Source organism: Natrix helvetica (assembly GCF_964273705.1).
Source record: "Natrix helvetica genome assembly, chromosome: 4".
Classification (NCBI taxonomy): domain Eukaryota; kingdom Metazoa; phylum Chordata; class Lepidosauria; order Squamata; family Natricidae; genus Natrix; species Natrix helvetica.
Window position 1 is genome coordinate 20,298,533 of NC_138550.1, and position 25,191 is coordinate 20,323,723.

At 36.7% G+C, this 25,191-nt stretch overlaps 2 protein-coding genes across 2 annotated transcripts in view; one reads left to right on the forward strand and one right to left on the reverse strand.

Moving 5' to 3' along the window:
- RNF17 (ring finger protein 17) overlaps window positions 1-21,503 on the forward strand; it is a 54,912-nt gene extending 33,409 nt beyond the window's left edge. The window contains exons 20-34 of the mRNA XM_081952457.1: window positions 1,087-1,205; window positions 2,142-2,232; window positions 3,123-3,229; window positions 3,685-3,965; window positions 4,940-5,103; window positions 8,937-9,056; window positions 11,373-11,453; window positions 13,153-13,281; window positions 15,897-15,956; window positions 16,369-16,485; window positions 17,809-17,953; window positions 19,666-19,801; window positions 19,931-20,120; window positions 20,663-20,761; window positions 21,337-21,503. Coding sequence (XP_081808583.1) covers window positions 1,087-1,205; window positions 2,142-2,232; window positions 3,123-3,229; window positions 3,685-3,965; window positions 4,940-5,103; window positions 8,937-9,056; window positions 11,373-11,453; window positions 13,153-13,281; window positions 15,897-15,956; window positions 16,369-16,485; window positions 17,809-17,953; window positions 19,666-19,801; window positions 19,931-20,120; window positions 20,663-20,758 — 1,836 coding nt within the window. The 3' untranslated portion in view covers window positions 20,759-20,761; window positions 21,337-21,503. The remainder of the gene's footprint in view (window positions 1-1,086; window positions 1,206-2,141; window positions 2,233-3,122; window positions 3,230-3,684; window positions 3,966-4,939; window positions 5,104-8,936; window positions 9,057-11,372; window positions 11,454-13,152; window positions 13,282-15,896; window positions 15,957-16,368; window positions 16,486-17,808; window positions 17,954-19,665; window positions 19,802-19,930; window positions 20,121-20,662; window positions 20,762-21,336) is intronic.
- A 1,506-nt stretch (window positions 21,504-23,009) lies between these two features.
- CPAP (centrosome assembly and centriole elongation protein) overlaps window positions 23,010-25,191 on the reverse strand; it is a 29,684-nt gene continuing 27,502 nt past the window's right edge. Inside the window, exons 14-17 of the mRNA XM_081952684.1 lie at window positions 24,358-24,498; window positions 24,191-24,275; window positions 23,973-24,093; window positions 23,010-23,347 (exon numbers count right to left, since the gene is read on the reverse strand). Coding sequence (XP_081808810.1) covers window positions 23,155-23,347; window positions 23,973-24,093; window positions 24,191-24,275; window positions 24,358-24,498 — 540 coding nt within the window. The 3' untranslated portion in view covers window positions 23,010-23,154. The remainder of the gene's footprint in view (window positions 23,348-23,972; window positions 24,094-24,190; window positions 24,276-24,357; window positions 24,499-25,191) is intronic.

Consider the following 25,191-nt stretch of genomic DNA (forward strand, 5'->3'; position numbering starts at 1 on the left):
ATTGGTTTATAGAACAGCTTGAAGTTAGAAAATACTATAAAGGGAATGTACCAGATAACTAACCCCTAACCCCTTTTTTCTTTGTTGTTGCTGAGCTTTAAACAGTTTGAAAGCTCTGAATGAAGAAGTCTATATCACAAAAATCTGGTTGCACTGTGAATCTTGAAAAAAGAATAAATCAGTTGGAGGGGACTTAGAAGTCTTCTAATCCAACTCCCTGCTCAAGCAGGAGATCCACCATGTGAGACCAATGGCTGTGCAGCCTCTTCTTGAAAACCTCTAGTGATGGAATACACACAACTTCTGGTGACAAGCCATTCCACTTGTTAATTGTTCTCAAGATCAGGAAATTTCTCCTTAGTTCTGGGTTGGACCTCTGCTTGATAAATTTCCATCCATTCATCACTTCTGGTCCTGCTTTGGATAATAGGTTGACCACCTCCCTTTTCTTTGTGTCAACCCCTTAGATATTAGAAGAATGCTACCAGGTCATCCCAGTTAGACTAGAATGCAAAATTATAATAAATAAAGGTGATTTATACACCTTAAACTGCATCTTAAAATTAATGCCACAAAAATAATTTCTTTATTGATATGTATGGCTGCCCATTTCACGTACTGTACCTCACTCTGAGCGGCACATTGTTGTTAAGTTGTCATAGAACTCTTCAACTTGGCAATAAAATATCTGAAAAATGAAATTAAAATATATACCTAAATAATCAAGTTCAATATGTTTGGTTGTCTTTGGCCTTGGTCTTTTGTAAAAAGTCAACATTAAAAATTAGAAATTAAAAGAAGTCCAAAGTAATAAAAAGTAACCAATTTTGTTGTATTTAAGTACAATGACAATAAAGATTATACTTATAATAAATATTCTCTTAACTTAGATTCATAGGCCATTTTTTAATTAATGTGCTGTTTATGTTAAGCTAGTAATGATGTTGCAGTATTGAAAAGAATTAAAGTGAGGTTGTACTCGTATCTAGTAATAATAAAAAGAATGGCTTAATTGGCAAAGACATTCAGAATTAATAAACAGAATACTCATATTATCTATTTTTTTGTTAAATGTTTCTTTTGCAGGTATTCCTTATTGATTTAGGCATAGTCCAAATTATGGATATTACCTGTCTAAGAGAACTTGAACAGAATCTGAAGACTATCAGACCACTTGCAGTAGAGTGCTCATTAACAAATATAAGGTAATATATCCATTTACCACTTACTTCAGTAAACTACTACAAGCCCATGTCGATTAAGACAAACCAAAGCTAAAATAAAAATCTGCTTTCAGAGCAGAATTTTGTATGAGAGATGTATAATTTTACTATTATACTATCTCAGATAACAAAGGAAATTGGGACCAAAATTTCCCTCGCCAAGTGGTGCAAACGTACAGCGTGATGTCATGTGACGGTACTCCTTAGCAACAGCAATCTCACAGTTCGTATTGCTGTTGTTAACTGAATCCCACTGGTCATTAGGCGAGCGTCTATCCAAATCCAAGTTATTCCTGGCATGATACCTTCTAGTTCTGAGACTCGGTAAGAAAAGGGACTGATTCCTCTTGAAGTCCCCCTAACCACCTATTTTCCCCCATCATTGCCCTTTTGGCTGTCCGGTACAGCAGCATCCTCAACAGTGGTGGCAACTCTGGAGCTAAAGTAGAATCTGGGACCTTTAGTATTCTCCACAGCTGCTATCCCTGGGCCTCTACTTTAGCCACTGCTACTGTGTGTCTCTCAAGCCCTCTGCCATGGCCAAGCTAACCCAGTGCCACAGTGAAAAGTTCCAGCTATGCCTTCTTACCCTCACCCTCCTCTCCCACTTGCTGCTTCCTTGCCTCTGTTTCAGCCCCAGCACCACCACAATTAAAGAGTGCCACTATGCAGGGCACTCAACAGCTGGGTGGGGGAATTAGGCAGGTGAGGAAGTTGCAGCATTCCCGGGTCATAAGTGCAGGCAGGCTGCCAAATATCTGAATTTTGATGATGTGACTATGGGGAGTGCTGCCACAGCTATAATTTCAAGGGCCTGGTGTAAGTACCATTTGTTCAGTACTGCCATAACTTCAGTTGTTAAACAGATTCCAATCTGCAGAACAGTATTCCACCTCTGTCCACAACATTTTATTCTAGACCATCCGGTGGGACCGAACAGTGGACAGCAACTGCTTGTGACGTTCTTAAGTCTTATTTAACTGGAGCTGTTGTAAACTTAATAATACAGGTTTGTACTGGAAAATATTCAATTTTTTTGGTATAGATTTTATTTCAGGGACTGTTATTCAACTGAAAGTATAAGATATTATCACATGATACTCAGCTGTTCTAGAATGGGCTGCGGTGGTGGCGAGTGGGCTGCAGCAGCAATGAACGGGCTGTACCAAATGGGCCGCGGTGGTGAATGGGTAGTGGCAACGAATGGGCTGTGGTGGCGAATTGCGGGCAGTAAAAGGGCTGCAGCAAACTGACCAGATGAATACTGGATGGATGCTGGGAGACAGAGGCAGATTATTTTTTCTTGTTTTCCTCTCCAAAAGCTTCTTATAGGCCAAAAAATACGGTAAATCAAATAAGCCAGCCATTGTGGTTTATTTCCATATACAGAACTGTCCCTCTCATGGGGAGTTTTTTGACTCCTGCTTTGGCTAGAGGGTTGGAATAGAAAAGACCTCCAAGTTCCCTTCCAGCCTTACGATTCTATAATTCTATTTGGAGAAGCCACCCACAGTTCTAGGAGTGGAAAATACCCTTAGCATTTCAGGTTGCACATTTCTGGTTTAAATCTTACTTGTTGATGAACACAAACATCTTAAAATGAAAATATTTTCTTTTATATATGTTCTCATTTTTTTCAAATCTCATATTTGTGTCCCATTTATAAATTTGCTTTCCAATTAAAACATATTTTTTAATTTTAAAAGCTTGCGTTTTCTACTACTGCTTTTCTGTGTACAAATTAAGTTGCCCCAAATTCCAGAATAACTTCCTAAATTTTGTCACTTTATGGATGTAGTATGTCTGAAAATTGGATGTTTGCAATATTTGGAAATTGGGTAGCTGCACATTTTCTTTTTCAATGAATAATTGATTTTTACCCCTAAACATTTGTCCCAGGATACCAACTTGTCACCTTTGCCTGTAAAAATATTTTACAAACATGAACGACACTGTACTGATATTTCAGAATACATGATTCAAGAAGGCCTGGCACTCAGAAAAAGGTATGTATTTTTTTTAATGAATAGTGGTTATTCATTTTCAAATGTATTTAAAATAGTTGTTTTCTATATAAAATTAATGCTTCAATTTTATCTGTAATTCACTCAATTATAAATCAACAGAAAAATGTGTAGTCTTAAGTTTGGAATGGGACAACTCACTACAGGCAGTTTGCCGCGGCCAAATCCCCACGGGACAATTTAACAGTTTAATATAATTATTTAAAGTAGTTAAAATTATTTTGAGTTTTGTCGTTCACATTTCATTTTGTCCTTCTGGCATCCTTTCTTTAATGAGTCTATTACACTATTTCTTCAATATTAGTGTAACACTTGTCCCGCGGTTGGCCATTGCAAGTTGGCCATGATGAGTTAGCCGCAGGTGCAGTATTTAAGGGGAATGATATGTATTTGATTTTGTAAAATTTGCTGACATATGTTCTGTTGAATCCTAATAGATTACCTAAAATTGATACAAATCAAGCTTCCTCTAACGAACTACAAAATAATGTGGACATAAACAAGGTAGTTTCAGAAAAAGAAAGTCCTTCTAAACTAGAAAAGCCTTTTGGCCCTTCAGATACTGAGAGTAAGCAACAAGAATTGAAAATGTCAGTGGCTAAGCCTCTAGTGGTTGAGGCCTATAAACCACCAGCTCTTCCTACCCTGGATTGCTTCAGTGCTGTTGTTAGCTGCGTTTCAGATAATGGAACAATTTATGTGATTCCCACGTCACAAGGTAAAGCAAAATATATTTGTACAACTATTTAAGATTGGAAGATAATACAGTGAACTTCAGAGTTTTGTAACTATTTAAAATGGTTTAAATGAGGGGATTTTGAGCCAATAGCTGCATTTTGCTTTTCATTTTGGCAAGTACTGTCCTCCAAAGAATGAGTGAACCCAGGAAAAATAAATGTACCTAAGTTATTATCGATATTATTGTTTGCCACATATGTGTTTCTCCATTCATCATATTAAAACATTTGATTTGGTAGCAACATTTGGTTTTGATTTTGATAGCACCTGCGGGACGGGTGGCACGCTGAGAAATTCTTTCCAAAGGTCTGACAACCTCCCAGTTGTGGCTGGATCCTTTGCAGCAAATATAAGTACAATTGCAAAGTTTTCTCTTACTCTAAAATTAGAAAAGAAAGCCCACTCTTTTGTATTATCCAGCTTTTTTCTAAAATCATAGAAACCATGAATCATAGATGCATTTTTTTACATATTACACAAAAGGTCTATAATGTGTTTCCAGTCAGCCATAAATATAGACACTTTTTTTCCTCTAAAAAAAAAAAGATAATTCAGCCATCTCTGAAAGTTCCACCATCTTAACCAACCATTCTTCCATTGTGGGTATTACCATAATTATCCACTTTTGAGCATATAATAATCTCACTGTAATCGCAATGTATAAAACAGCGCCATGACATTTTTCTAGCTACTTATCCATTCATCCCTAAAGAAAAATCTTTCAGTTCAATTGTATTTTAATCTTTAAAATTTTCAGAATTAATGTATGTATTCGTATCCATTTTTTTTAGCTTTTTTACATATCTACCAAGCAAGATAAAATATCTGCTCATGTTGTTCATATTTCAAGCATTGTATGCAAAGATAGTATTGCATTATCTTAACAACAACAACAACAATTCAATTGTTAAGAGAGATAATAACCTTAACACCTTTTGCTTGGATTTTTCCTAGAGCAAAAGTTAAAAGAGTTAATGTGTAATATACAAGATAATGTCAAAGGTCTAGGCCTTCTGAAACCCTATAACTGGAAAAGTGGAGAAGCTTGTGTGGTAAGAGGAGCAGATACAATGTGGTACCGAGGTGAAGTTAAAGATGTTGGTGCTGGCATTGTAAGGGTAAGATTGACGTTTTTAAGAACATTCCGGTTTTCACCGCTGCTGTTTTTTTTTCTTGTGTTTTTGTTAAAATGAAGGCAGTGTTGTCTATGGAGATTCCCAGTCAATACAGGTCATGGTTGTTTCAAAGGTGTTTTTTCTTTTTTTCTTTTTTTTCCAATTTTTTTTATTTTTTGAATAAAAACAAACAAAATCATCCTCCATTACAAATTGTAGAAAGTGTGTCAATTGGTTACAAAGAGCTTTTGTGCATCCCTTCCACAGTCATCACCTCTGATTCATATCAAATTATCTATTTTACATCACATATATTTATATATATTGCTATCATCATACCTCATCCTTGTCAGGGGAAATTTCACCCTGAACTAATGAGGTGTAGACCGTCGGCTTTCCTAAAAAGCATATCTTCAGAAAAAGCGAAAATAAAACTCGATAACATGTTCTAATTAAAAACAAACTTTAATATGAAAATAAAAATAAACAAATCTATCTAATTGTTACATTTTGGCAAGAGCAATTGTCGCCCACCTTCTTGGCAGACGAACAGAAGATCAAAAGTCTCTGGAATGTGTGAGCAGGCGCAGTACATCACTTGCTGATAAGGCCTATGACCTGCGCAGTACATCTTCAGCTCAGCTAGCAAACAATTAACGCAGTGACAATCCTTCATATGACTATAGTAGTTTTAACGTCCCTTTATAACAAACATTCCAAAATTTAAAACAAAACCACATAGTGCTATTCCCTTATCTATTTTCAGTTTCATCCAACCACATTATACCTTTATAACACATTCAAAATAAAAATTAATTATATTTAATAACAAAATTTTTAGATCTCTTTTCTTAATCATTGTTTACAATTTATATCCGATTTCCCTTTTATCCTGTCAATACAAATTATTACATTATTATCATTATCAGTCATTTAACGATAGTTTGATTAAGTTTAACTTATTTTTCCCCTTTTTTTCACCATTTAAAATTTTTACCAAATTTCCTCATCAAACCAATACATACATACATAAATACATACATATATACATTGTTATCCTTATCAATTATTTATCTAACTATCCATTAACACTACATTTTTAACATAATGCTCTAAATTTAACAAAATTTTTAAACCTTTTCTTAATCATTGTTTACAATTTGTATCCAATTTTCCCTTTTATCATGTCAATACAAATTATTACATTATTATCATTATCATTTATTTAACAATAGTTCGCCTATGTTTAACTTTTTCCCCTTTTTTCACCATTTAAAAATTTATACCAAATTTCCTCTTATCAAACCAATACATATGTATACATTGTTATCATTATCAATTATTTACCTAACTATCATTATCAGTACATTTTTAACATAATGCTCTAATTTTAACTAAATTTAACTAGTGTTTTATTATTAATTTTCATATCTCAACCTGTGTCTTTCCAGTAATAGTGTAGTCCTATTTCTTTTGCCATTTGTGGAATTGGTCTTCTGGTTTTTTCCTTAATCAAATTTTTTGGACTTCTCTTCGCAACTTGTTGCTTATTACATATCTTGTAAAATCTCGAAACCCTCCATCAGCTTCCTTAATCAGTTTATCTTTGGTTATCAGTAGTGTTTTGGTCAAAATTTCTCTCCTTAAGTCCATCCATTCTTCTCTTTTTTCTTCTTCTATACCTTGAAATCTGTAGTAAAGTGCCTTTCCATCTATCTTCCCTTTCCTTGTTCCACTCTTTTCATCTCCAACCACACTCAGTTCACTGTCAATATCCATAGTTATCTTGCCTCTTTGTTCATTTTTCCGCTGGGTTTTTAGGACTCCAGCCTCCACTTTTTCCATTTGCTGAATATCTCCTATTTGCTGAGTATCTTCCATTTTTCCATCAGGTTTTGCCACATTAAAGTTTATATTTTCAATATTTTCCAATCTCTTCTCAATTCTCTCTTGTTTCTAATAATTTTTGAATTCCAGACATAATCTGTTGAAATGTTATGACTTCTTTTTGCAGTCCTGTCATCCTTCCAATTAATAAACACTGCCACTCTAGTTTAAAAACAAATCTTTGTTTTCATTTCTTACCAGCTAGCAACAAGCATCCAGAGAGCACCTGCATAAACAATCCATGCCCTTTATAAACAAGCTGAAGCCTTTGAAGTGCAAGGTCAAAATGATCAAAGGGAAAAAAGAAAAAGCAATGTTTCCAGGTCTCAACCTCCAAGTGGCAGTGTAACTTCTTTTCCCTCTAAAGTTACTACCCTTTTATATACCTTTTAAATCATCTTTATGTTTCAGGCTTAGAAGAAATAAAGTTCTTAAACAAAACACAATAAAAAGAAAAAACCCACCCCAACCAATATTGTAGAAGTGAAAGAAAAAAATTTAATCCATAGATAAAAAAAGAAATAGAAGAAGAAAATCCGAAACTTCCACTTTAAAAAGTAAAACCTTTTTGTATTCACAAAACTTCCATCGATAGAAAAAAATAAAATGAAAAAAGATAACACACTGTCCAATAATGCCTAATTCCGCCACTTATTGCCTTTTCTTTACCAATTTAATTTAACTTCAATCTTTTTTGGGCAGTCTTTTATAAAAATAAAATTTCCTCACCAGATGGACACACTTTCTCTTTCCGCTTTTCCTCCCATTGCGGAGCTGTCCCGACTTCAGCAGCTTGAGGCTGTGCTTTTTGTCGCCAGCTAGAAGAGATTCTCTTGGATCAATCAGGGACTTTGCGATGTCCCTGAGATCAGCAAGACGTACTCTTCACTGTCACCGTCTCTTTGGGACAGTTTAGGTCCAGATGGACCATCCAGCGGCAAAAGTATCGACTGCGATCTCGGAGCCCCGAGATCGCACGTCGCGATGTCAGCTCCTTTCTGAACAAAAGGGTGTTTTTTCAAAGGGCAACTGACTTGCTTTGTTTTTCCTGGAAGATTTTTCGCTTCTTATACCACACCACCTATCTCCTGTTTACAATACAGACCTTTCAGCAGTTCCAAGAAGGTTCCACACCCATTTGCACTACTCAGGTGACCCTCAGGGCACAGATAAACTACCAAGTGGCTTCAGCAACTCAGAAAGAGTGCTAATGACCAGATGACCTCAAGGAAAATAAATCCTTCCAACTTCTCACCATTCAGTCAGAACTGAAGAAGCTTCTTGGATGAGAAGCAAAACATCTTCAAGGCATAAAAAAGTCCAGTTGCCTGGTACAACAATAGGTTAACTTCACAAAATAGACACATTTTCAAGAAGCATGCCCATTTTTAGTTCCTCTTGCTTCCCATTTATGAAAAACACAATGCAGAAAAAATACCAAACAATCTATCATTGCCCCTTGCTGGTTAGCATTTTAGAAACTAATTCAACTAAATAAATCTTCTCTTAACACTATATATGAATCAGTTTGCTATGTCACATCTACAGTAGGACCTTGGGTGCTGACTGTAATCCGTTCCAGAACTTCGGTCAGCACCTGATTTCTTCGTGACCAGAAGCAAAGACTGTGCATGCGCGCGCACACAAAAAATGGCACGAAAGGGGAAATTGCCACGGAAGGGGAAATTGCCAGGGCTGTGTTTATTCGGCACCCGAGGATGTGTTTGTGACCTGAGTGCAACATTTAGTGGATTTTTCGGTTGGCACCCGAATTGTTCGTGGTCTGAGCCATTCGGGACCCGAGGTCCCACTGTACTTTCCAAAACTATATGACAGGAAATAGGTTTGGCAGCCATTTGTACATTTGTGCATGAGAAAAGTTTTTCAAAAAGAATTACATCATGAAATGTAAATACTGATGTTCTTTTGTGTATTGTTTCTTTTCTTAGGTACATTATGTGGACTACGGATATACTGAGAAAATTCCTCCTTGCCATCTGTACCCCACTATTTTATATGCTGAGATAGCTCCATTTTCTATACCATGTCATCTGTATAAAACCGTACCAGTGAGTTAAATGCTATGATTTGAACATAATGCATTTCTACAAGACAAAGTATGGAAATGTACAAATAATTTACCTGCACGATGCAGTGTAATTGTATCAATATTGTAGTTCATGCCTATCATCATCAGAATTGTGCATATCTTTTTTTCCCTTTCCACATTGAGAGAAGTGTTAGGTACATATTCCACTCTGTAATGATAAAGTGTTTTGGGAATTCTAAGGTTTTACAAGGCTCGCTTTCCATAGAAATAGACTACTAGAAAGTGGTTTGTTTTAAATGCACACAAGCTGTATATTAGATGAAAGTGTTCAACGTTAACAAACCCTAGCGGCGTCAGAATGACTTATTGCAGGTTAAACTCTGTCCATAGCCAAGAGTTTTATCCTGATGGGGCTTAAGGTTGACTCGGCCTTTCATTCCTCCGGGATCAATAAAATGAGGACCCAGATTGTGGACAATATGCTGACATTATAAACTGCCTAGAGAATGCTGTAAAGCACTATGGGGTGTTATATAAGTGTTATTTCTATTGTTAATGCTAACTCTCTAGCACAGGGGTGTCAAGCTCAAGGCCCGTGGGCCAAATCCAGCCCGCAGGGTGCTTAGATCTGGCCCGTGAAGCTGCCCTGGAAACAGCAAAGGTCTGGGCCATAGTGCCTGTGCTAGCGCAGCCCTCCCAAACTCTGTTTTCACTGACAGAGGGTTGCAGGAGGCCGTCACAGGTGATAACAGAGATCGGGAGCACGTTTTTGCTGGCAGTGTGCTCAGGTCACCACTCGTGCCCTGATGAGTGACGTCAAGCTGGCTACGCCCACCCTGGCCACACTCACTCCGGACCACGTGAGGTCAAACACAACTCTGATGCGGCTGACAATGAAATTGAGTTTGACACCCCTGCTCTAGCATGTTCCTGGGCCCCACCTAATTTCTAGGGCAATACAGAATACCAGTTTTCATTCTAGTTCCAACACAAATCGCCTACCTGTTGCTTTTCTCTAGTAAAGCGAAGAACATTAAATCTTCTAAGCTGTCATCTACACAGGGTGAAAGCAGCGCACTTGTACATATTTCCCTCTGTATTAAGTGTTTTAATATTCTCTGGGTTATTTAAATTCTATTAAATGACCAGAACACTTTAGTAAGATTGTGAAGTCAAGACCTATCTCCAGGCTTGATTTGCCTGAATGCCCTGGGTGGAACCAGATAATTTTCAATGAAGTAAAAACGAAATGTGCTGAAAGGTGATGCTTTGTGTATAGCAGTTCCTACAACATACAGTACACAAAAATAAGGAAAGGGTGTGATTTTATTGTAAGGAAAAGAGAGAGTTGGGCTTATTTGATTGAAAGTAGGAAACAGAAACCAAGAATTCAACGGAGAAAAAGGGGTTTTGATCTGGGAGAAGCAGCATGGAGATTATGGCTCATGTAGAGATAACAGGAGAAACAAGAAAAAGTGTGGATGTGTTGTCTATTGGATGAGTTATGATTGTGCTACAGAAATGATACGCTGAGGATGTGGAATGAAAAATAATAGTATGAATGAAAAGGTGTTACTGAAGGAAAAAAATCAAAAGTTTGTATTTAGAGTCAGCTTCTACTCCTTCCTCTTGCTCAGATTCTTGGTAAGCTATTGCTATGTAGTCCCAAAAGTTTTCCTTTTCTATGAAATGAAAGTAGTTGTGCCTATAGAAAATAATTTATAATGCCATCTAAGACAATGCTTTGAAATTCCAACTGGCTGCAAAGATTATTTTCCAATATTTGCCTTTTTGAGACATTCTAGCTCCAGGATAACAGCAACTCTCCATTGCCTTTTTCAATCCTTAGAGAATATACCAGATGTTAATTCCAATTGTTACGTAAGGCTTCCATTAACAGAAGCCTTAAGTAACAGTTGGAATTAAAAATATTCCATGGGGACCATTTTGGCTAGCCCAGTAGCTCATGACATTCTTAACAATTCTTCTTTAGGAGATCACAGAAGGTAGGGCTGTTCATATGAACATGGCTGAAACATCTTGGTATGGAATGAAAAAAATGCAGTTGTGCTTACCCTCTGCTTTTGGGTGAGCTGGAAGTTGATCATTTTCTGCTGGATAGTCATTTGTCTGAAACGGTATAGGGTTTCCTGCCTAGGCAGGGGGTTGGACTAGAAGACCTCCAAGGTCCCTTCCAACTCTGCTTTTGTATTGTATTGTATTGCTGCATGACAATTCTTTCTCCAGATTAGCTAGTCTTGTGAATGGAGGTTTTGGATCAATGGGTTTTCGTAGTTGATAATCGATTGGTGTATTTTTCCTCACAATCATTTAGGTTGGCAACGTTTGGCAGCATGATGCAGTTGAATTGCTTAAAGAACTACTTACAAAAAGATCTGTTAAAATTCGCATAATGGTATGTCTAAATACTGTATCTTTTATTCATTATTTCAATCAAATGCTACCCTTACCGAAGGCTTGGGAGGGGGGGAGCTAAAAGTAAAAACAAAAAACAGTCCTCTTAATCAAAAATAAATAAATTTAACCAATAAAATAAAATAAGTACAAAACCAGTATTATACAGAAAGAAAATTCACAAAAAGCACACCTATCAAATAAAGTCTGTATTAAGGCCTAACCGTCATGATCTAATCATGATTAATATGGGTAATCTGGAATGCTTTACTGAAATCCTATTGGGTGAGGAGGAGGAGGAGGAAATCCCCCTTTCAAAAATAGGCTCCCTGGTTTTCAGATATGATACCAGCCAAAACACAGGGTGGGGAGTGTAGTCACTGCTGTCCAGAAGTCTCTGGTGACTACCAGCCTTGCTGCTCTCCAAATAACCCCCTATGACATTCTGTGAAGCTGGACCTTAAAAATCAGATGGGTTTGCTACTTGTGTATGAGCCTCGCTATGCTTAATTCTGTGACAGATTGGTAGTAATATTCACCAGTCTTATGGTTCCAGAGTTCATGACCACCATGGACCTGATCAGTTATCAAAAGCCTGATTCATCGTTTTGGAGGGCTATGTGTGTGTGCAACGTTAGATTTTATTTTTTACCCCAGGTCATATGATCTAGAGTTGGGGGATAGCCCTTAGAGATTGTTATTAGACCCTGGTCATGGAGAGATCACTCCCTGTTTGCCATGGAGTTCTCTGTAGAAAGGAGCAGTTTGTTCAATCTGCTCCAAATGGATCCAGCAGGAAGACTAGGATTCAACACAACCATAGCATGACTGAATGGCTATAGATTTTAAAGTCCCCTAGATCTAGAGGTCATTGGACATTAATTCTGGAAGAGCTTGCACTCTCTTGGTGAGTAATCTAGAGGTTTTCCAAATAAAATGTTCAAGTCTTTAATCACTTCAAAAATGTGATAGTTTTAATTCATCACCTGAAAGGAGCAGATCATATTCGTCATAGGGAGCCGAAGTATGGAAAGTGTCAATCAAAAATCCCTGCTTCCAAGGTATCCTAGGATGGCATTTTCACATAGACAAGACCTTCTTTAATTGGATTGGAGGGACAAATACATTAACTTGAGTCAGAAGAAAAAAGTCAAAAGAACGTAGCTTCCCATTCTTTTTTCTTGATGGGTTCCACATGATTTAGTACAGAACCACACAGCGCCCTAAAAATGACAACCATTGTAAAGAGGCAGTCTACAAAGTAGCGCTGTCATTCTCTTTTCCTCCATCAACACCGACGGAACTGAAGAACATTGCTCTTCACTCTGATTCTGCGGAGTGGCCCAGAAGTATTGAAAACCTCTGAGCGACTTAAAAGATGTCCAGGAAGGTTGTGTTCCCTGATCCCAGCTTCTCCAGAGGTTATCCACAAGTGCAACCAATGCAGCTTTTGGGATGCATCCTTGCCTGAAATCAGACTGGCAAGAGTCCGTTTTGCTCTATGCGCTTGTAAATATGGAATGTGCTTCTTCAACAAAAGTAATTTCTTTTAGGGTTGATGATACATCTTGTCATGTGTGAGCATTATAGCAAGTATCTGAAATTACGACAGGCTTTCAGCCATAAACACATGCCAGTTTTTAGAGCTGCTTTTAGTAGCAGACGGGATGGTAGTAATGAGTTTGTTAATCTTTCAACAGGAGCAGTCAAATCCTCCTTGGGGAAAAGTGTCTGTCAAACTCTGGTTTTCGGGGATGTCATTATCTTATTTCATGGCATTCCACAAACATTGTATTACAGAAGACGATGGTGATTCTATACCAACATGGGTATTTTTTTTTCTCTTTTCAATCATTTAACGGTTTAACGCGAACATTTCATGCTGAAATAAGTTTCTTCTCCAGTGATAGTACTATCAAGCATAGTGCTGGTTGTGATATTGTTGTCTTTGGGGCTTTAGTTAAAAGTTGGGTCAGTATTGAAAATCTTTTAGAAGAGAAAAACTTTCATAAGTAATAAAAACTATGTTTATCAGTGAGATATGAAAAACACTGGTTTAAACTGTTACTGTAGTAAGAGAGTTACCACATCTACATCCTCTTGTATTATCAGTTCTAAACAGCTTTCCTAGATGTAATCTGGAGCTCAAATAGCAGAACTAGTGCATAGACATTTCCCCCCAAGTATAGCACTTATTCTTTCTTGACAAGGATTTTGGAGTTTCCAGACAAATTTTTGGCAAAGAATTTGGAGACAAAATATTTGCTATTGTCAGTTTTGTTCTGGGACTGAGTTGCAAATAGAGGAACACCCATAAGACAGACCATACCAATTTCAAGAATCTTCTTATGCTGTTACATTGAATCAGTGATTGTTCCTCATCAAATTCAGTGTAATACCTCTTTTGTGCTTTTGCCACGCACTGTCTCACAACTAAATGAACTTCCTCACTTGGGAGCTGTTAATTGTCCTTTGCAACCAGTGTGATTTTGCTTTTAGCAGCCTTAGATCTCAGGTTGTGCATTTTTAGTTTAAATCTTATTTGCTGATGAACATCTTAAAATGAAAATATTTCCATTTAAATCCTTTTCCAAATTATTCTCATGGTTGCTAACCTAGTATTTGCAAAATTGTCACCCAAATATAAATATATTTATTGAAAGCAAGAAGCACAATGTTAAAAAAGGCATTGAATTCATGAGTATGGCTTCTGTCTATGACTGGTTAAAATTGCCACAATCCCCATAATAACATTTTTTAAATCACGTTGGTACAATGTATCTGGAAATTGGGTGTATTATGCACATTTTGTTTTTCAATCAATTTATTTTTCTACCCTAACAATTTTCTAATTTGTCTCAGGATAGTAGCTTTTCACTTTGCCTGTGAAAGTATTTCCTCTTATTAGGGTTTATTATTACCAGAATAGTAGTCAAATACCATCAGAATATAATAGCACCAGCCATATAACTCCATGGTTTCTGAGGTAAATATAGATCATCTGTGCAGGGCCAGACATTGGTTCCCGTCTACAATTTTTGAATGTTAAGGTTAAGTATTCTCTTTCGAACCACAAACCTTATGCCTAATGAACTGGTTATGCTGTGACTAATTTCTTTTCTGTAAATTTGCTTTAGAATCCTCTGGGAAGCCTTCAGCTCTGTGTTACTACAGAGTAAATGGCCCTTTTCCTTTGAAAATTCAGCAGTCTGTGGCTGACTTCTATTTAATTGAATTATTTGAATATTTTCAAATGTTCTTATTGGAATATTTATTTGGCTGTGCCTTCAGATTTTATCCCTATCTTGCTAATAGATTGGATTGCTTATACCATTTAATATGCAGTTTGGGGTTTGGACTCTGTAATCTGTACATTGGATAGGATAGGATAGGATAGGATAGGATAGGATAGGATAGGATACAAATAGAATAGAATAGAATAGAATAGAATAGAATAGAGCTGAAAGGAACCTTGGAGGTCTTCTAGTCCGCCCCCTACTCAGGCAGGAAAACTTACACTATTTCAGATAAGTGACCAGATTCTTCTTAAAAACATTCAGTGATGGAGTTTCTGAAGGCAAGGTGTTCCACTGGTTAATTGTCCTAAGTGTTGGAAACAGTGTCCTCACTGTTTTCCTTAATTCCAGATTGCTGCTTTGATTAGTTTCCAACCATTGTTTCTTGTCCTACCTTCAGGTACTTTAGAGAATAATTTGACCCCCCTCTTCTTTGTGGCAGCCCCCCAAATACTGGAATACTGCTATCATGTCACCCCTAAAAAAATTAGACTAGACCAACCGAGATCCTGCAGCCATTCTTCATATGTTTTAGTCTCTAGGCCTTTGATTGTCTTAGTTGGTCTTCTCTGAACTTTTTCCAAGGTCTCAACATCTTTTTTGTAGTATGGTGACCAAAATTGGTTGCAGTATTCCATGTATGGTCTTACTAGGGTTTTATAAAGCGGTACTAATACTTCATGTTCCTGACTTGCTTCTCAATGCATCCTTTCTGCAGTAATTAAGTCACCTTTAAACTTTTTGAAGTCCTAGCCATTGTTTAATTCCAGCTGCTGCTGTTGAAGTCAACCCTTTCATTTTATGACTGCAAGACATGCTAGTGGCTGGGCAGATTTAAATGTTGACCTTTTTGAACCATGTGGCATAAGACAAAGCCTTATGTGCAATCTGATTCTCTTTTTGTTATCTAATGCCTCCAATTTTATAGAATCTTCACAATGTTCAAATGTTAAAAGGCATTTTACCATCCCCATAGAGGGCTACAAAACTCTTTCATATAAAGTTTCTGGCTATTTTGTTATAGTATAGGTAGTCTTATATTTTTCAGCTGAAAAACATTTTTTTCTGCTTAGGGTATATTAAAGAGCTTTCTAAATGTGAGTGTGCAAAATTAATATTGTATTAAGATTTGAATTTATATGTTCTAGGATTCAAAGTCGGAGTGCAGTAATGAAACCTTGGAGGAAAATTGTGAAATCAGTTATGAGGTAAGGTTTAACACTAAATCAATATAAGAATATTTAAATAAATAGTATTAGCTTTCTACTATTAGCCTACCTAGTCAATAGTATATTATCTATTACAGTTTGTTTTCAGGCTCAAGATGAATCATAGATTTCTGCTTCGTAAAATGGAATTGCCTTGGAAATTTCTTCCTCTTTAGCGGTCTAGGAACGTTCATTGGTTCAAGTGGCAACAGTCCTCCAATTAGCTACATTCTAAAACCCTGTATTTCGCAATATTTAAAACAGCAGAGAAATTTGCTGCTCCCTAAATAATATGTGAATATGTGTAGGGAATAGTCTCCAGGACAGGTTGTTCCCAGTGCCTTCGGAAGCACTCCTTGGCATTCTCTAGGGTTGTTTTGCAAATTGTGTTCTAATAATTTGCTTATTTTAGGGATTACTGAACATTGCACTAAAGACTCCTCTTTTGCCGCCGTATACATCTCCATCATTGCCTATCCTTGGAGAACACTTTCCAGTGAAAGTAACACACATTGTGTCACCGAATGAGGTATCTTAATTAAAAATGTTGAACAAACACCATCATTAACAAGTCTGTTTTGTTTACCTCCATTCACAAAAAAATGATTTCAATATTTTGTTTGTATTGGTGCTTTTAATTGAGCTACATAGCGCAACTTAACTCAGGTGGAGAAATAATTTTGTATTTTAGATTGAGAATTTTGTGTACGATCTATATAGTACTAAAGCCCTTGTGCATCATAAGGCAACAATTTTTGAACCAATTTATCTCAAGTTACTTTACAAAATACAATAACCATTGGCCTCCCAAGGGAATGAAATTTGGGGAAGTTGTGGCTGCTCAGTGGGGAAACTACCAGGAAATCAGAAGTTGCTCGCACTCCCACTGCTTTTTCCCTGGTCTAGAGGAAGAATGCTAGAGCACAAATAAGGAATGTAAAACTGCTCAACTCTAGAAGTGAAAAAGTGCTCCTAAGGAGACCTCAATGCACGTACCAGAGAACCTTTAAAAATGTAAGTTGCCACCACCTTATTAGCTTGAACATATTTTAGTTCAAGTGTATAGAGCAGTGATACACCTGCAACTATGTCCCCTCTTTTCACATCAGGTTCTAATGGTTGCATATCACAAGGAGAAATGAAATGTGAGTGAGAGAGAAAAGCTTATTCTTTGTAGAGAATCTCCCAAGAGATTACATTTCTCTTGCTCAAATTCACTAGTGTAATATTTCTCTCTTCTCCCCTCCCCCCTATTTTTAAAAAGTCAGTGTTTCACCCAACTAAGAGTGGCAGATGTAAAATGTTAACAGACCCCTGTACATTCCTCAATGGTCTGGAAAATGAGCAGCCAGGGAAGCGGTATTAGAAATAAACTGAACATATCACCGCCCTCAACAAATGAAAAAATAAAGTGATTTCTAAAATAAAAGTAATGCAGTAATGGGAAATTGTTGCAACCTGATCTCTTCCCGGCTAATAAGTTGATAAAGAAAAATGAGTGTTTTGCTCTTAATGAAATTGAATGCTAGGAATTTAATTCATAAATACATAACCCAAATCATGGGTGTGATTTAGTGGGGTTCCAAAATAGAGCTTTCCAGAGAAGGAAGGCCTTCAGAAATTCCTTTTTTGCCAGCATGTGATTTTTGTTTTTAAAAAAATATAAACTCTGTTGCCACTGTACTGTTTTAGTATTTACTTTTTGGCTTATTTATCAAACTGCTCCCCTTTGGTTAAAATCAGGAAGGTTATCTCTCAATATATTATTATATCTAACGCCCTTTGATTTTACATGAACAAACTTATTTCTAATCTTACAGTCTTTTGATACAGATACTTTCCTCTACCCTAGGTGTACATTTCCATGGTTCATTCAAACAGCACCAGCCAAGAGGGAGATATGGAGGGCAACCTGGATTCTGACACTCTAGAGAAAGCCTTGGCTCAGTATAACCAGAACATAGAGACTCTTCCACATCTAACTGATTTTCAAAAAGGTGTAGTACTTAGAACCTAAGACAATAAATATGTAATAGCCTGCTTTGAATATTTTCAGTTGTATTCAAGGTGGCTAACTCCTGTTTGCTTAGAAGCCTGAGAATCATGTGTCCTAGTTTGCATGAGCTCCTTTTCAAGGAACTTCTTCCACATTTAAAAATAGAAGAAGAATCTTGCCATAAGCCCACTTTGTCCACATGGAGGCATGCCAAATGGAGAAACTCACATTAGGGAAACTCACAACCTCCTCTACTGTCATTTCCCAGCAAATCATCACATAGGCTTGGTGCCTGGAATTCAGGAGTTAGTGAACAGCCCTCTAATACAAATAGCCATTGATAGCACAATTCTCCATGAGATTGTCCAGTTTCCTTTCAGAACCAGCCCAATTGACTGATATTACCCCAAAGAGTACATTGCATCCATGGCTAAGAGGGCCTTTGGAAAGGTTGTTCATGGGTGCCACTTGTGCCCATTCTTGGACTTTTCTCAAGTCACTTGTGCTTTAGTCCCTTCTTGTTTGGACTACGAGTAGATCTTGATTTACAACCATTCATTCAATGACCACTTGGAAGTTACAGTGGTGCTGAAAATATGGATTTATGGCATATGGTCAAAGTTATGGCCATTGCTGTGCCCCTGCAGTCATGTGATTAAAATTCAAGGACTTGGCCACTTGCTCATGCTTAGACTACAAGGGCACGTCAACTCCTCCTTGCTCCCTGTTGGCCACCTTGCCCCCTGCCTTGTGGGATGGCAAACACTTACAGAACTGCATGGCTCTGGGGTTGCATTCCATGCCCTGGGAAGATTGAGGGACCCCCAGTACCTGCAAGCATTAGTTCTCCCGGCTGCCTTCTCCCCCAACCTTTCCCCTTTTGCAACCAGCCACTATAGCCAAAGCAGAAGCACCTCACTACCTTTTATTGTCTCCTTTTTGGACTTGCAATGCGACCCTGAGCATTCCGGTATCTCTGACTCTTCAACAGTTCAGTGCTAAACCCCAGCAAGCTCCAGTAAGCATTCATTCACTCCTCTGTCTTCTCTCCCAGTTCTCTGCATCAATTTTTCATTCCAAGAGTATGTGTAGTAAACATTTGCTGGAGAAGCTGAGTCCAGAAAGGCTTCATTTTTTCCCCCCTTAAACTCATTTGCTTTAAAATAGTAGTCATTGATTAATTGCTGAATCAATAAAACTGGATCTCAGTTGAATACAGGTAGTCCTCAAATTACAATAGTTCTTTACTGACACTTCAAAGTTACAATGGGACTGGGAAAAAGTGGCTTATGACCGTTTTTCACACTTATGACCATTGCAGCATCCTCATGGTCACATGATCAAAATTCAGGTGCTAGGCAAGTGGTTCATATTTATGACGGCTGCAGTGTCCCGGAGTCATGCGAATCAGCTTTTGAGACCTTCCGACAAGCAAGGTCAAAATGCGGAATCCAAATTCAACTTAACACCCATGTTACTAACTTAACAAATGCAACGATGCACTTAACAGCTGTGGCAAGAAAAGTTGTAAAATGGGACAAGCTCACTTAACAATTAGCGACATAAAATTTGGGATCCATTATGGTCGTAACTCGAGGGCTACCTGTAATTTCATGCTATTGAGTTACCTGTCGTTTCATCTTTCTCCTGCTCGCATCAGAATAACCAGTGTAAAGACATTCCAGCTAACTGAATGGCATGCTTTCCTTGTAGACATGCCCTGCCTCGCAGAATATAGTGACGGGTTGTGGTATCGAGCAAAACTCATTTCTATTGTTGAGTTCAATCCTGTTTCAGTTCTTGTGGAATTTGTTGACTATGGGTCGACTAAAACATTGCCCATAAGCAGGTAAACCTAAAGATGTTCTTTTTTCACATCGCTTTATGAAGATTGATAATTCAATAAATAGAAATATTGTGCTACAATAAGTGTTCCTGTTTTAGATTTAACTAGTTTGACTTGCAAACTGTGTTCCAGGTTGCGTCAGATTCCGTGTAAGTTCATGCAGTATCCCGCTCAAGCATTCAGAGTGTTACTAGCTGGATTTAAACCTGCTTTACATGATTCCACAACAGAGAGAATTCCTTATTGTCCAGAATGGAGCATGGATGCATTGTGGGCTGCAATGAACTGCTTTGAAAGCAAAAATCTCAGTGCCTCTTCGGTGGTAAGCCTTTTTAAAAAATCCTTCTCAATTTATCTCACTTTCATCCGGGAACTATATATTCCTTCTATATATAAATCTCTCCATTGAAGCTGATTGGAAGAAATAAAATCAAGGAAGAAATTAAAAGCCAGGACCACATTCAGACTCCTTGATAAGTAGGATTTGTACTCAAAGCATCAAATGTTTCTTTTTCATCTTTGTGAAAGATGGCGTAAGTGTTTTGAATTTATAGTATGGTAGTCAAAATCTATTATTTTCTAATTGTTTGCTGTTTTCTGTGTCTGTATTGTGGTAAAGCACAAAAGGGCTTGAACTGCCATTGCAATCTTCCAGACTTGGTATCAAGATGTTTATTTGCTATGCCAATAGGGGAAAAATCATTCTCCCTAAATTCAAGCAAACATGTGCAAAAGCATGTAGCTGCAGACAAGATTTAGATGGTGGGGAAAATGGGATTTCTTGCCTACATTGTACTTTTATTGGAAATGTTGATATTGCTTCTGAAACTATATTTGTGTCTTTTGAAAAACCTTGCTTCCAAGACACATTCACCAGAGCACATTGTATTTTTATATGAAGAAGGACATCTATTTCATATGAAGCTTGTGGAATTGGGATTTGCAGAACTGACACAATGAAAGGTAAGCAAGCTGTATTGATATCTGTCTTTACCAGCATTAAAAAAAACTATTGATCTTGCTGAAAATTAGCAAAAAATTAGAACATGAAAACTTTATGAATGGATCCCACTAATTTTGATTAGTGATTTTTTTAAAAAACTGGAATTCTTGTAGAAAATGTTTTTAAACTGTAAGCCCTAATATTTCTAGGAATAAATAAAAGAAAATTGCAACTTTCTTCTTGTTAACTCACATAATAAAATCAGCCACATACAGAGGTGGATTTAAACTGAAGGTGCTAACACCTTTATCCAAATTGTAGCCTCCAAGGTAGAAAATAAAGGCACCGGAAAAGAAAACTGAATTAAAAAATAAACAGGAAAGTTCAGTAAAAGCTTTTATATACACCTATAAAATTATGCAGTGAACAATAACTGCATTATTCAAATGGTTCTTTTTTTACAATCGTTAATGTAATAAGAGGACTCAATAGCAATAATATGTAGAAGTTGATTGCTTGAAAGTTTGTGGGTATTTATTTTTACATTCCCAGGTGTTGATACATGAGAATGATACTGGTTTCTTGTTTGTTTCAGATGTGGACTACCTCGATTAGAAACAAAATAGAACTGATTTTGTATTAAAATTGCCTTAAGAGTTACAGTTTTTTGTAAATTCTGGGAATTCTACACAAAAGTGTGTGTTTTTTGTTAACGTTCAAGTACTAATAGTTTAAATAAAAATAGTTGGATTTGCATCAAAATATCTTTACATTAGTTTATGTTTTATTTAATAAGTAGGGATAGGGAAAATGTTTCAACTGCTTTGAACATGGAACTTCCTGACCCAAGAGCAAAAAACTGTTGCTTCAAATGCTGGGTAAGAATTCTGGGAATTGAAGTCTACAGATCTTAAGTTGCCAAGTTTGAAGACTATCAATGTAAATTGTCCAACCACAGAATGATTGTCAACCCATCCCACTTAACCATCTAGCAAAGAAAGACTCCCGGTCATTTGTTTTGCTGGGAGTATAATTTACTGAAGCTTAAATGGTTACAGAAATAGTGTAAGCTGAATCTGAGGTTTTCCTGGGCAAACAACACAAAGGAAAGCTCTCTCTTCCCCCCCCCCCCCTCCAGCCATCTCCTGGTTATCTGCAAATGTCCAATCAGGTGCTTGTATATTGTTCAGGAAACAGGTGCTTGGTTCCCAGCTCTGCATATCGCTACATGTCCGCTGCCGCTAACATCAGGCTGTCAGTTCATGAAGCTTGGATAGGTGAGATGCAGCCATGACAATGGCTTTTTAGATGTTGGTAAAACCATTTTCCAAAATCATTTCCCTACTATCACTATTACAAGATTTTTAATTACTATTAGCAAGTTTTGACCTATATTTTTATGCAGTCTTTTGTTACTGTTCCAGTATTTTCCAATTACGTCCTTAATGCAGATCAGCTCCAGTATATCATGTCTTAGAAGCTATTACAGACTACCAAATACATTTGGCAATATATTATTGGCAAATAATTTGGCACCCATGTCCTTATAGTAAGCTTCCAAAAATTTTGGCCAATAGTTGAAATTTTTTCAACTATCCGGGTACTGTTTTTCTAGGTTTAAGATTGATTAATCTTATAATAAATTTTCCTTAAATTTCATTCTAATTAGATTATTTTAAAAACTGTATTGGGATGATGTGATCTAATAATATGGTTTGGAATTTAGAGTTCTTTACACATAGTTGCAGGGTTGTTGTTTTTTCTTCCAGTGATTCACACCAATATTTTACTGATTAATACAAGCTGAAAATGTGCATGTTGTGCTTATTTTGAGTAACTTTCCTATCAGAAATGTGGAGGTTAATTTTACCAAAACATTTGACAGTGTTGCCTATTAGGTTATGATAAGCAGGTTGATTATTTATTGGCTAAATGGCATGTCTATTAGGAAATTGGCTTGAAACTAATCTCAAAAAAGATCATAAAGCTTCTTTAACAAAATTAGAGTGAAATATCAAATGGAATGCCACAAATTTGGTTCAAGACATGTACTCCAAATTTTTTAAATGGAATGAATACTTATCAGATTCATGGGTTACACAACTGGGTATGTAGCTAATACAAGAAAAATGGTTTGAAAATAAAAGTGAAATGTAATACTCAAATGAATTATTTAGAAAAAGAAATTGTTTAGTCTCTAAAAACGAGAAAACGGTTTTATTCCTAATGAGGTATACAGCAATGTTAATATATAAGCATTAGACATAAGAGTTTTAAAAATAATTTATTAAGAAGTTTATTGCATGTGTACAAACAGAGCTTTTATATTTTTATGCAAACAAGAGAACATCTAGAAAAAGTAACTGCAAATGTAAATGTTGATAAATATTAGGATACAGAAAAACATCAAGGTTCAGGGATGGGTGTCCATGACAACATCACCATTCTTATTTTTAACTCTTAGTCTACCAGAGGCATATTGAGTCTCTTGATGTCCATCAGCATAAACAGTTTTGATTGTGCCATCAGGATACTCACGTCTTTTGAAATCAGCTGTATGAACTTCTTGCTGACCATTGCTGAACTCTATAATCTTACTTCCATCTCTGAATTAAAATACAAAAAAATACCAATACCTTGGTCTTATTAAATTTGTCGGAAAAGAAAAATTAGGAACTGGGAAAAAGAATATGATTTTGGCCTAGTTACTGTTTGAGGTTCAATTGCTATGCAAGGTACTTTTCCATAAAATGTGCATACCTCAAATACTATTTTATGTTTCTGTTATTGATAATCTTCCGGCTATATAATTTGCTTTCCCCTTTTCTCATTTTGCCACATTATAAGTCTATTATGCTCAGTTGTAATGACTAGAATCAGCCTAATTTTTTCAACCGTTTGCATCTCAACTGCCATCAGTCCAAGAAACTAGTTATTAATACTGGAGTTGTCAAAAATATTTGGGAAGATAAATTTAGAATAAATCATAATTCTGGCCATAACTCTTCCTTCCACCCTTTTTACTCTTCAATATGGGCAAATGACCATGGACTCAAAACAAATGGTCATCTGAAAGACAACCAGTAGAATTTGATTGATTATTACCCCCACCCAGCACTTACCCTGGTTTGCTCCAAAAACCAGACTTAATAATATCCCCACCATAAGTTTGCAATTGAATTTAGATCAAACTTTCTCTAAAATTATATTGTATCAGGGTAAAAACCTTACTGTTGCATGTGGACAATAGTGCCATCAGGAAAAATGTTTACTTCTCGCCCATCTGTGAATACATTCTTAATGGTTTGATCAGGGAAAATAATTTCTTTTTTTCCATCTGGAAAATGCTTTTCTGCAATAATACATTCATACATCAGATTTCTCTTACATTGTATGTACAAAAGAAATGGAATTCATGATAACTGCATACAAGCACTCCCTCGTCTTACCTATCTGTCCATTTGAGAAATGGAGAACCTCTAAACCTGTCGGATAAGTGGTATGTGTAGTTTTTGCATCCGCATAATAGTATATCTGTTGAGAAAAGTTTTAAAGTTAATGTTAATGCTAGTGCATAGTTCTGATTATGTAAGACTGCCATATGATAGATACATACAACTCTCTGATCGTCCAGGACTTGTTTTACATCCCCATTAAAAAAGGTTACAGTTGTAGTCTTTCCATCCCAGCTTACTTCTTTCCTTGTGCCATTAGGGAAGATAATAAGATGGCAACCATTTTTTAACACTTTTTCAACCTAAAAGGAAGCAAGCAAAAGGTTTCACTACTAATAATTCTAATCTGGGAAAGTTTAAATGAAGCACCATATAGCTTTACTTTTGTAAAGTCACACAATATTCAAAATGCTGAACAATCCCAACATTTAAAAACAAAGACCTGGAAAAACAAATGTCTGTCTCCCCTGAAGAAATTAATCTGATTAGGATCAGGGTTTCCACCTTAATTCCAAAAAATCATGGATACGATTTTGCAACATAAAGTATTACTATCCTGACCCCTCCAGTCATGGTTCAGCCTAGGTCACGAGTCAAAAACAGCACTGGTTAGTCTTGTGGATGATCTACAGTGGATGTTGGATGGATGTGGTGTTTGTACCTTTATCTTGCTAGATCTCATGGCAGCACTCAAAGCAATTCTGGCACACTTTTGGACCATCTAGGAGGATTACGAATCAAGGGTACTATTTTACAATGCTTCTGCTCCTTCCTGAATGAGCAATTCCAGTGGATATTAATGGAGGAAATGTTGGACTATGGATATATTGATGACAAGGTTCCCAAGCTCTCTATTGTCCTCTCTTTTCTTCAATGACATGAATTTGTTGAGAGATGTGGTCCATAGATTTGGGGTTGAGACATCAGTTTGCTTATGATAACCAGCTATATATCTCCAAACTGGAGATACAGTGCAAATTTTGAACCAAATCCTG